This window comes from Centroberyx gerrardi, chromosome 8 (genome assembly GCF_048128805.1).
Source record: "Centroberyx gerrardi isolate f3 chromosome 8, fCenGer3.hap1.cur.20231027, whole genome shotgun sequence".
Classification (NCBI taxonomy): Eukaryota; Metazoa; Chordata; class Actinopteri; order Beryciformes; family Berycidae; genus Centroberyx; species Centroberyx gerrardi.
The window spans coordinates 34,111,803-34,124,302 of record NC_136004.1 but is presented as its reverse complement, the minus strand read 5'-3'; the positions used below and the strand labels follow the sequence as shown (position 1 = coordinate 34,124,302).

The 12,500-nt window shown below is 40.1% G+C and overlaps 1 protein-coding gene across 1 annotated transcript in view; it reads right to left on the bottom strand.

The window, feature by feature from the left end:
• The window catches only part of phf19 (PHD finger protein 19), a 24,826-nt gene that overhangs the window by 7,762 nt on the left and 4,564 nt on the right, over positions 1–12,500 (bottom strand). Inside the window, exons 4-10 of the mRNA XM_078285301.1 lie at positions 10,484–10,578; positions 9,205–9,353; positions 3,484–3,579; positions 2,568–2,757; positions 2,280–2,347; positions 1,982–2,128; positions 971–1,031 (exon numbers count right to left, since the gene is read on the bottom strand). Of these exons, the coding sequence (XP_078141427.1) occupies positions 971–1,031; positions 1,982–2,128; positions 2,280–2,347; positions 2,568–2,757; positions 3,484–3,579; positions 9,205–9,353; positions 10,484–10,578 (806 nt within the window). The remainder of the gene's footprint in view (positions 1–970; positions 1,032–1,981; positions 2,129–2,279; positions 2,348–2,567; positions 2,758–3,483; positions 3,580–9,204; positions 9,354–10,483; positions 10,579–12,500) is intronic.

The following is a 12,500-nucleotide window of genomic DNA, read 5'->3' as shown; positions in this document are numbered from 1 at the left end:
TGTCCTGCTGCAGCTTCTGTCCTGCTGCAGCTTCTGTCCTGCTGCAGCTTCTGTCCTGCTGCAGCTACAGCTTCTGTCCAGCTGCAGCTTCTGTCCAGCTGCAGCTTCTGTCCTGCTGCAGCTTCTGTCCTGCTGCAGCTTCTGTCCTGCTGCAGCACGCAGCCTGAAACGTAGCTGGATCAGAGCCGCAACTTTGGAGATATGCATGGCTTTTATTTTTGTCTGAATACGCAGTGGTCTGTTGCGTATTCCAGCCATATAAAATGTATATAAATGCCAAGATTTTGCTTATTATACAAACTTAACAAAATAGAGGATACATAAACCAACGGCACATGTTGGAGACGAGGTTATCTATGGAGCCGCTGAGAAGCTTCTATCTGGCGACAGTGCAGCTACGATCTCAAAAAACAAACCAACATAAGTAACCTATATGGTACTTAATGTTCCTCACAGTACAACTTGGGTTGTTAATGGAAAAAATAAGCAAAACTAGATAAGTGTGTTCACCCATAGATAAAACGCAGATACAACAACACAACGAGCGGACCGCAGGCGAACAGAACGGAGCTGCTGCAGCTTGAAATGCCTGAAGTGCTGCAACACGTGCAGAGAAATGTTCTGCATGCTGCGCAGTTAGGTCAAGATGCAGAATTACAGAAACAGCATCAGCCACATGTCACTTTCACATTGGTGGATTATTATCTTTTTTGTTTTAAGTGTAGTAGTAGTGTGTGTCGTAGCAGCGTAGTTGATCATGAAAATTGTACAAACTACGCAAAATGCGTAGTGGTTGGCATCTCTGGTTATGAGTAAGTAAACAGAATAGAACAGAATAGAACAGAATAGAATAGAACAGAATAGAATAGAACAGAATAGAATAGAATAGAACAGAATAGAATAGAACAGAATAGAATAGAACAGAATAGAATAGAACAGAATAGAATAGAACAGAATAGAATAGCCTTACATTAGGGATGGCGTCTTCTAGAAGCCACTTGGCCTTCCTCTTCCTCCTCTCTGCTGGAGTACTGCACACACACACACACACACACACACATTTAGAGTGAAGAGTGTGTGTTTGGACCTTTGACCTCAGCCTGACTGTTTTGTCCCTAACCCATCCCATAATACACCAGTTAACTGATGATACATCCCATAATACCAATAAAAACCAGTCAGTAAACCAGTCAGTTCACTGCCGCTCAGCTCAGGGTTTCATGGAAATACTGAGAAGGTTTTTAATGATCTAGTCAGTATAGTAGGAAACAGTTAACCCACTGGTTTAGACGATGATCCAGTTTGGTTTCTGAGGAACACAGTTAGCTTCTCCTTGGAGGAAGATGGTTCCTGTAGAGCTGGAACAGGCTAAGGCTAAAGCTAAAGCTAATGCTAAAGCTATTAGCAGAAGTGATTATAGGAACTGGAGCATATTGTACAGGAGTCAAATCTATGAATATGTAATCAAACACAAGCTGCTGTAGGAGTCTCTGCTGACTCTGAACCAGGAGACAGACGAAGGTCTGCTGAAGGTCTGGAGCGAAAACATCTGACACCAAACCAATCAGCTGAGGGGTTCCACAAGGACGTGTTCCAGGGCCTCTGATATACAGATTTTTATTGTGAATAATAATAATAATAATAATAATACATAATATACCAGTGAACAAGCTGTTCAGACTGTAACAGGAGAGATGATGGTTGGTTTCTGTAGACGGACTGACATTTAGGGTTAAACTGGGAGTATTTGACCAGTATTTGACTGGCTGCTGGGAGTATTTGACCAGTATTTGACTGGCTGCTGGGAGTATTTGACCAATATTTGACTGGCTGATGGGAGTATTTGACCAGTATTTGACTGGCTGATGGGAGTATTTGACCAGTATTTGACTGTTAACTGGTAGACTGATCCTTTTTCTACCTGACCTGTCAATCGAACACAATCAGCAGATGAAAGGTCGGGGATAGGGGGCGGGGTTACCTGTTCCTCGCCCCGCCCCTCTTCCGGCCCCACCCTCCGTCATTCTGAGCACGCTCAGGAAAGAGTTTAGAGGGGGGGTTGGGGGGGACGCGAGTCCGTAACCGAAAAATACACTTCCTCTTCTTTATCTCCTTCCCACAGAGAAACCTGGACACACACACACACACACAATGTGCACAAAACACATTATTAGATGGTGTCTGTATCAGCACCGTCAGTTAGTGCTAAATAAAACAAATCTGTGTGTATTTATGCATGTGTATTTGTGTGTGTGTGTGTGTGTGTGTGTGTGTCTTACTTGCTCTTGTAGTTGTTGAGAGCGTCCAGCAGCTGCTGTCCTCTCTCAGACGGAGGAGTGTTAGACAGCTGAACACAAACAAACAAACTGTTTCAATACACATTCAGTGGTATTCTCTGGTTCGGTCTGGTTCGGTCTGGTCTGGTTCGGTCTGGTCTGGTCCGGTTTGGTTTGATCTGGTCTGGTCTGGTCCGGTTTGGTTTGATCTAGTCTGGTCTGGTCTGGTTTGGTCTGGTTCAGTCTGGTCTGGTTCTGTCTGGTCTGGTTCGGTCTGGTCTGGTTCGGTACCTTGCCCAGCTGGAAGTGGTCCCAGTGGGCGGAGACGAAGCTCAGGATCTCATCCAGCTCAAAGTATTTCTTCTTACTGCTGACGCCCAAATTATACAGAACCAGATGAACTAGATCCACCCAACGCAGAGACAGACGACGCACATACTCTGATCCTTTATTACACACCGAGCACAGAAACAGATAGAACCTGCAGGAGGAGAGGAGGAGGAGAGGAGGAGGGGGAGGAGAGGAGGAGGAGGGAGAGGAGAGGAGGAGGAGGAGAGGAGGAAGGGGAGGAGGAGGAGGAGAGGAGGAGGAGGAGGGAGAGGAGAGGAGAGGAGGAGGAGGGGGAGGAGAGGAGGAGGAGGAGGGAGAGGAGAGGAGGAGGAGGAGAGGAGGAAGGGGAGGAGGAGGAGGAGAGGAGGAGGGGGAGGAGAGGAGGAGGAGGAGGGAGAGGAGAGGAGAGGAGGAGGAGAGGAGGACAGGAGAGGAGGGAGAGGAGAGGAGGAGGAGAGGACAGGAGAGGAGGAGGAGAGGAGGAGGGAGAGGAGGAGTAAGAGGGGGAGGAGAGGAGAGGAGGAGGGAGAGGAGAGGAGGGAGAGGAGAGGAGAGGAGGAGGGAGAGGACAGGAGAGGAGGAGGGGGAGGAGAGGAGGAGGAGGAGGGAGAGGAAAGGAGGAGGAGAGGAGGGAAAGGAGAGGAGAGGAGGACGGAGAGGAGAGGAGGAGGGAGAGGAGAGGAGGACAGGAGAGGAGGAGGGGGAGGAGAGGAGGAGGAAGAGGGGGAGGAGAGGAGTAGGAGAGGAGAGGAGGATTATATTGATTAGAAATATCTAAACAGCATAGAAACAAACTAAAATTGTAGAGTAAGAATAGAGAGGAGTAAAGAGGAGTAGAGGAGTAAAGAGGAGTAGAGGAGTAGAGGAGCTGTGTCACCTGTCTCCAAACATCATGGACTCCTGCAAACACTGAGTACAGGCTTCATGGAACCACTGCTGACACCTGAAACACTGCAGCATCTTCAGGTACCACCTAGACATACAACACATAGATTTACACTGCTGACACCTGAAACACTGCAGCATCTTCAGGTACCACCTAGACATACAACACATAGATTTACACTGCTGACACCTGAAACACTGCAGCATCTTCAGGTACCACCTAGACATACAACTAGTGCTGGTCACAAAAGAACGAACGAATCATTTTGAACGAATCATTCTCGAGCTCGAAACATACCGAGTCTGTAGCGGTACCTACTGGCTCCTCCCACTTTGAGTTCAAAGCTCATTAAACGATTGAATGATCCCCATGTACCTCAACAAACAAAGACATCGCACTTTCAAACCCGCTCTTTGGGGAGGTGCTGCACCGTTGAGCCAGCCGTTCATTCGGGTTCTCGAGTTTCAGTCCGTACGTAACCTGCATACTGAATACTGGAACTGGACTCGACTCGACAGCGGTACTGAATGCTGGAGTTGCAGATCACACTGCGCCTGCGGTACTTTACCACAAAACTACTGCTGTTTTGTTGTAGGGATAATAAGTTTATAGACATGTTTTCACTGAAAAGACAAACAATACTGTTTGTGCATGTTTTGTATTGAGCTGTTGTATAGTTTTGTGTCGTGTGCCGACTTGTGTTTTTCCCCTCGGTGCTCGCCGTACTTAGATACTGCTTTGTTGAACGATGTGTTCATGTGCCGGTACTGAAAACCGGAACTCGACTTGACATGGCAGTAGTATGGAGCGCTCCAGATGCTGCTGGTCTAGGACAGCCTGCAGATACTGTGTCTGCCCAGGTCGGCACGCTGCTGCGGTTTCCAGCTTGGTTGGTAGTTACTTGTTTAGCCTTTTGGTGTAACTAATCTTGGAATTTGTTTTAAAGGTCCCATAAGCTGTAAAGCAGGACTCCCCTTGCCTCTGTGATGATAAAGGAGTTGGATGGTCTATCTAAACATGGTCCTCTAATCTGGTCCTCGGCCTTTAAACGAGCCGTTTGGACTTCCGTAACTTTGTGGCATCACAAAGGTTCGCTCATTATCATTTCTGTAAGAAATAATAGACTAACAAAGTGTTTTTTTCAAAGCGGTTGAGCGGTTGTCATTGTTTATTACCGGAGAGTTTTCCCTACCTGTAGCCGCCGGGCCGCGGCGTCTCACATTTCACTCACTTGAAACGGTTAGCCAATCGGAACAGAGGGTCGTTAATATTAATGAGCCTTAAAGATACAGCGACAGAAACAGCCTGTTCTTGGTCACACTGGAGAGTAGAGAATATGGGACCTTTAAACCATATTAAAAACAAATTTAAATAAGTGTGCTTTTGTATTCTGTTAATTATGTTCTTAAAGCTGCATTAAGTGATTTTAGTCTAGATTTTTGTCCACTAGAGGGTGACTGAAACCGCAACAAATTTGTAAATAAAGCACAGCAAAGCTGCTGGACTACAGAAGCCCCAAAGGACAAACGTGTATAAAGGCTAACAGCTAAGCTAAACCTACCTGCTCACCAACCTCGCTTTGACTGATCTTTCTCCCGCTGAAGGTCACATGTCCCACAATGACAAGTGAAGAGGCAGGTAGCAAGTTTACTAGTTTACCAAGTTTACTAATTTAACAAGTGTACTAGTTTACCAAGTTTACTAATTTAGCAAGTTTACTAGTTTACCAAGTTTACTAGTTTAACAAGTGTACTAGTTTACCAAGTTTACTAATTTAACAAGTTTACTAGTTTACCAAGTTTACTAATTTAGCAAGTTTACTAGTTTACCAAGTTTACTAATTTAACAAGTGTACTAGTTTACCAAGTTTACTAATTTAGCAAGTTTACTAATTTAACAAGTGTACTAGTTTACCAAGTTTACTAATTTAGCAAGTTTACTAGTTTACCAAGTTTACTAATTTAACAAGTGTACTAGTTTACCAAGTTTACTAATTTAGCAAGTGTACTAGTTTACCAAGTTTACTAATTTAGCAAGTTTACTAGTTTACCAAGTTTACTAATTTAACAAGTGTACTAGTTTACCAAGTTTACTAATTTAGCAAGTTTACTAGTTTACCAAGTTTACTAATTTAACAAGTGTACTAGTTTACCAAGTTTACTAGTTTACCAAGTTTACTAGTTTACCAAGTTTACTAATTTAACAAGTGTACTAGTTTACCAAGTTTACTAATTTAACAAGTTAACTAGTTTACCAAGTTTACTAATTTAACAAGTGTACTGGTTTACCAAGTTTACTAATTTAACAAGTTTACTGGTTTACCAAGTTTACTAATTTAACAAGTTTACTGGTTTACCAAGTTTACTGGTTTACCAAGTTTACTAATTTACCAAGTTTACTGGTTTATCAAGTTTACTAATTTACCAAGTTTACTAGTTTACCAAGTTTACTAATTTAACAAGTTTACTGGTTTATCAAGTTTACTAGTTTACCAATTTTACAAATTTACCAAGTTTACTGGTTTATCAAGTTTACTAGTTTACCAAGTTTACTGGTTTACCAATTTTACTAATTTAACAAGTTTACTGGTTTATCAAGTTTACTAATTTACTAAGTTTACTGGTTTATCAAGTTTACTGGTTTACCAAGTTTACTAATTTAACAAGTTTACTAGTTTACCAAGTTTACTAATTTACCAAGTTTACTGGTTTATCAAGTTTACTAATTTACCAAGTTTACTGGTTTACCAAGTTTACTAATTTAACAAGTTTACAAGTTTACCAAGTTTACTAATTTAACAAGTTTACTGGTTTATCAAGTTTACTAGTTTACCAAGTTTACTAGTTTACCAATTTTACTAATTTAACAAGTTAACTAGTTTACCAAGTTTACTAATTTAACAAGTTTACTGGTTTACCAAGTTTACTAATTTAACAAGTTAACTAGTTAAACAAGTTTACTAATTTACCAAGTTTACTGGTTTACCAAGTTTACTAATTTAACAAGTTTACTGGTTTATCAAGTTTACTAATTTAACAAGTTTACTGGTTTACCAAGTTTACTAGTTTACCAATTTTACTAATTTAACAAGTTTACTGGTTTACCAAGTTTACTAATTTAACAAGTTTACTGGTTTACCAAGTTTACTAGTTTACCAAGTTTACTAATTTAACAAGTTTACTGGTTTATCAAGTTTACTAGTTTATCAAGTTTACTAGTTTACCATTTTTACTAATTTAACAAGTTTACTGGTTTATCAAGTTTACTAATCTAACAAGTTTACTAGTTTACCAAGTTTACCAATTTTACTAATTTAACAAGTTTACTGGTTTACCAAGTTAACCAATTTACGAAGTTTACTAGTTTACCAAGTTTACTAATTTAACAAGTTAACTAGTTAAACAAGTTTACTGGTTTACCAAGTTTACTAATTTAACAAGTTTACTGGTTTACCAAGTTTACTAGTTTACCAAGTTTACTAATTTAACGAGTTTACCGGTTTATCAAGTTTACTAATTTAACAAGTTTACTGGTTTACCAAGTTTACTAGTTTACCAAGTTTACTAATTTAACAAGTTTACTAGTTTACCAATTTTACTAATTTAACAAGTTTACTAGTTTACCAAGTTTACTAATTTACCAAGTTTACTGGTTTACCAAATTTAATAGTTTACCAATTTTACTGGTTTACCAAGTTTACTAATTTAACAAGTTTACTAGTTTACCAAGTTTACCAATTTAACAAGTTTACTAGTTTACCAAGTTTACTAATTTAACAAGTTAACTAGTTAAACAAGTTTACTAATTTATCAAGTTTACTGGTTTACCAAGTTTACTAATTTAACAAGTTTACTGGTTTACCAAGTTTACTAGTTTACCAAGTTTACTAATTTAACGAGTTTACTAGTTTACCAAGTTTACTAATTTAACAAGTTTACTGGTTTATCAAGTTTACTAATTTAACAAGTTTACTGGTTTACCAAGTTTACTAGTTTACCAAGTTTACTAATTTAACAAGTTTACTAGTTTACCAATTTTACTAATTTAACAAGTTTACTAGTTTACCAAGTTTACTAATTTACCAAGTTTACTGGTTTACCAATTTTACTAATTTAACAAGTTTACTAGTTTACCAAGTTTACTAATTTAACAAGTTTACTAGTTTACCAATTTTACTAATTTAACAAGTTTACTAGTTTACCAAGTTTACTAATTTACCAAGTTTACTGGTTTACCAATTTTACTAATTTAACAAGTTTACTAGTTTACCAAGTTTACTAATTTAACAAGTTTACTAGTTTACCAATTTTACTAATTTAACAAGTTTACTAGTTTACCAAGTTTACTAGTTTACCAAGTTTACTAATTTAACAAGTTTACTGGTTTATCAAGTTCACTAGTTTACCAAGTTTACTGGTTTGCCAAGTTTACTGGTTTACCAAGTTTACTAATTTAACAAGTTTACTAGTTTACCAAGTTTACTAATTTAACAAGTTTACTGGTTTACCAAATTTAATAGTTTACCAAGTTTACTGGTTTGCCAAGTTTACTGGTTTACCAAGTTTACTAATTTAACAAGTTTACTAGTTTACCAAGTTTACTAATTTAACAAGTTTACTGGTTTACCAAATTTAATAGTTTACCAAGTTTACTAGTTAACCAAGTTTACTAATTTAACAAGTTAACTAGTTAAACAAGTTTACTGGTTTACCAAGTTTACTAATTTAACAAGTTAACTAGTTTACCAAGTTTACTAATTTAACAAGTTTACCAAGTTTACTAATTTAACAAGTTTACTAGTTTACCAAGTTTACTAATTTAACAAGTTTACTGGTTTACCAAGTTAACTAGTTTAACAAGTTTACTGGTTTACCAATTTTACTAATTTAACAAGTTTACTGGTTTATCAAGTTTACTAATTTAACAAGTTTACTGGCTTAATAAGTTTACTCGCTTGCTTCATCGACTCCGCCATTACGAGATTTTTTTTCAGGGATGGGAGGGGGAAGCTCCACCAGCGAGGGAGGAGAGCTAGTGTTAAAAGAATGAAAACCTGCTGAATGGAGGGGGAGGAGCTTTGTTCAGGAGCGGAATCTGACAACAAGCTTTAGAAAAGAGGAGAAAACAGCAACACAGCTCATCATGACTCAGTGAAATCTCCACACAGCACATTAGCTTCAGGATTGGTTAGAAGGTCTGAAATCGCTTACTGCAGGTTTAACAAATAACAACTGACCTCACACAATTTGAAAACTACTATGCTTCTCTCACCATATAAATAGACAAGTAGAATCAATAAAACCAAAAACCGTTAACATTTACCAAAATGCATGACTTCATAAGTCACCATCTAAAATATAATGAAATAACAGTAATAAATACAATGAAATAGGATATCCTGCCCTCTACTGGTCTAACACCAGTATCACACTCAGGCAGACGGGACATCACCCGGAAGTTATGAAGACCAGATACTGTAGCTCAATGTAAGAAAAAGCTTGAAAACCTGAAAAACTCGAAAGTTTGCATTCATTTAGAATTTGAAATGAACTAAATAAAACAAAAAGACCGGAACTTCCCGGCACTACAGACAACACAGATCTACACCTTCACCTTCCATTAAAACACACTGTAGGCATGGAGTCTGACACAATATTCAACAGCTAGCGTTACTAAGCAACAGCACGCCTGTCTCTGATTGGTCAGCCTTACTCTCCAGGGCCTCCGCAGTAGCAGTAACACTGCTGCTGATTGGTCCGATGCTGTGAGTCCCAGTCCAGAGCTTCGGGGTCGTAGGTCAACACCTGCTTCATGGCTGCCAGGGCTTTGGCTATAGGACCTTTCTTTAGAGCGCCCCCTTTCTACAGGATGAGAGAGAGAGAGACAGACAGACAGAGAGGCAGACAGACAGAGAGAGAGACAGACAGACAGACAGACAGGCAGAGAGGCAGACAGACAGAGAGAGAGACAGACAGACAGACAGACAGACAGACAGGCAGAGAGACAGACAGGCAGAGAGACAGACAGACAGAGAGAGAGAGGCAGACAGAGAGACAGACAGGCAGAGAGACAGACAGACAGAGAGGCAGACAGAGAGACAGACAGACAGACAGACAGACAGAGAGAGAGGCAGACAGAGAGACAGACAGAGAGACAGACAGACAGAGAGACAGACAGGCAGAGAGATAGACAGACAGAGAGAGAGGCAGACAGACAGACAGGCAGAGAGACAGACAGACAGAGAGAGAGGCAGACAGAGAGACAGACAGGCAGAGAGACACACAGACAGACAGAGAGAGAGGCAGACAGACAGACAGGCAGAGAGACAGACAGACAGAGAGAGAGGCAGACAGAGAGACAGACAGGCAGAGAGACAGACAGACAGAGAGGCAGACAGAGAGACAGACAGGCAGAGAGATAGACAGACAGAGAGAGAGGCAGACAGACAGACAGGCAGACAGACAGACAGGCAGAGACACAGACAGACAGAGAGAGAGGCAGAGAGACAGACAGACAGAGAGACAGACAGACAGAGAGAGAGGCAGAGAGACAGACAGACAGAGAGACAGACAGACAGAGAGAGAGGCAGAGAGACAGACAGGCAGAGAGACAGACAGCTGTGAAAACTGAAGTGAAACTTGATTCCACAATTGGCTCCAAACTCTCATGTGTGAGTGATGCTGTGTGTAAAAAGTAATCCGACACCGTGTAGTTATGGGAGAAGTGTGAAACATGAGACTGAACCTGTTTACCACCGGACTCTACTGCACTCTACTGGACTCTACTGCACTCTACTGCACTCTACTGCACTCTACTGGACTCTACTGCACTCTACTGGACTCTACTGGACTCTACTGCACTCTACTGGACTCTACTGGACTCTACTGCTACTCTGTGTTCAGTGTGTGTGTGTGTGTGTGTGTGTGTGTGTGTGTTCAGTGTGTGTGTGTGTGTGTGTTCAGTGTGTGTGTGTGTGTGTGTGTGTGTTTACCCTGACAGCCAGGGCGAAGATGCAGCGTCTACAGAACCAGGGACTGAGCTCACTGCTGCCCTCTACAGGAGGAACATGACACTGCTGGTGGAAACCTGGACAACAGACAGACAGGCAGACAGACAGGCAGACAGACAGACAGGCAGAGAGACAGGCAGACAGACAGACAGACAGACAGACAGACAGGCAGACAGACAGACAGACAGACAGGCAGAGAGACAGAGGGGCAGACAGACAGACAGACAGGCAGAGAGACAGAGGGACAGACAGACAGACAGACAGGCAGACAGACAGACAGACAGACAGACAGACAGACAGACAGACAGACAGACAGAGGGACAGGCAGAGAGACAGACAGCTGTCACTTCACATCAGGTTTAGTTCATTTCCAAAGAAATCCTGAAGTTGCTGATTCAGTTATCTGTGCCAATCTATTGATCCAATCTGTCAAAGTGTTGCATTTAGTCAGTCGAGGCTTCAGCTCCAGGTCCTTTAAAAAGCTCCACCATCTGGTTTAAAAAGTTCCACATCTGGTTTAAAAAGTTCCACCATCTGGTTTAAAAAGTTCCACATCTGGTTTAAAAAGCTCCACCATCTGGTTTAAAAAGTTCCACATCTGGTTTAAAAAGTTCCACATCTGGTTTAAAAAGTTCCACATCTGGTTTAAAAAGCTCCACCATCTGGTTTAAAAAGTTCCACATCTGGTTTAAAAAGCTCCACCATCTGGTTTAAAAAGTTCCACATCTGGTTTAAAAAGTTCCACATCTGGTTTAAAAAGTTCCACATCTGGTTTAAAAAGCTCCACCATCTGGTTTAAAAAGTTCCACATCTGGTTTAAAAAGTTCCACATCTGGTTTAAAAAGTTCCACATCTGGTTTAAAAAGCTCCACCATCTGGTTTAAAAAGTTCCACATCTGGTTTAAAAAGCTCCACCATCTGGTTTAAAAAGTTCCACATCTGGTTTAAAAAGTTCCACATCTGGTTTAAAAAGTTCCACATCTGGTTTAAAAAGCTCCACCATCTGGTTTAAAAAGTTCCACATCTGGTTTAAAAAGTACCTTCATGTGTTTGACTGTTGAGCTGTCAGTCATGTAGTCAGAGATTCATTTGGAAGCAAAAACCTCAAATATATTAAACTGCTATTGATAAATATACTGTATTGATATCCATATGTTCTCCGACTGGGAGAACTCACCAAACTACATGACTACTAACGAACTAACGAACTAACTAACAAACTAACGAACTAACTCACAAACTAACGAACTAACGAACTAACGAACTAACTAACAAACGAACGAACTAACAAACGAACAAACTAACGAACTAACTCACAAACTAACAAACTAACAAACTTACAAACTAACGAACTAACGAACTAACAAAATAACTAACAAACTAACGAACTAACTAACAAACTTACAAACTAACGAACTAACAAACTAACGAACTAACTAACAAACTCACGAACTAACGAACTAACGAACTAACAAACTAACGAACTAACTAACAAACTAACGAACTAACGAACTAACTAACGAACTAACGAACCAACTAACGAACTAACTAACAACGTTAGTTTGTTAGTTAGTTCGTTAGTTGGTTCGTTAGTTCGTTATAACTAACTAACTCACAAACTAACAAACTAACGAACTAACAAACTCACAAACTCACAAACTAACAAACTAACGAACTCACAAACTAACGAACTAACAAACTCACAAACTAACGAACTAACAAACTCACAAACTCACAAACTAACGAACTCACAAACTAACGAACTCACAAACTAACAAACTAACAAACTCCCGAACTAACGAACTAACAAACAAACTAACAAACTCACGAACTAACAAACTAACAAACTAACAAACTAACAAACTCACAAACTCACGAACTAACGAACTAACGAACTAACAAACAAACTAACAAACTAACAAACTAACTAACGAACTAACAAAGTAAAGGGCAGTTTATAGTACAGCGGTTTATGATCGTCACCATGGCGATGATCATA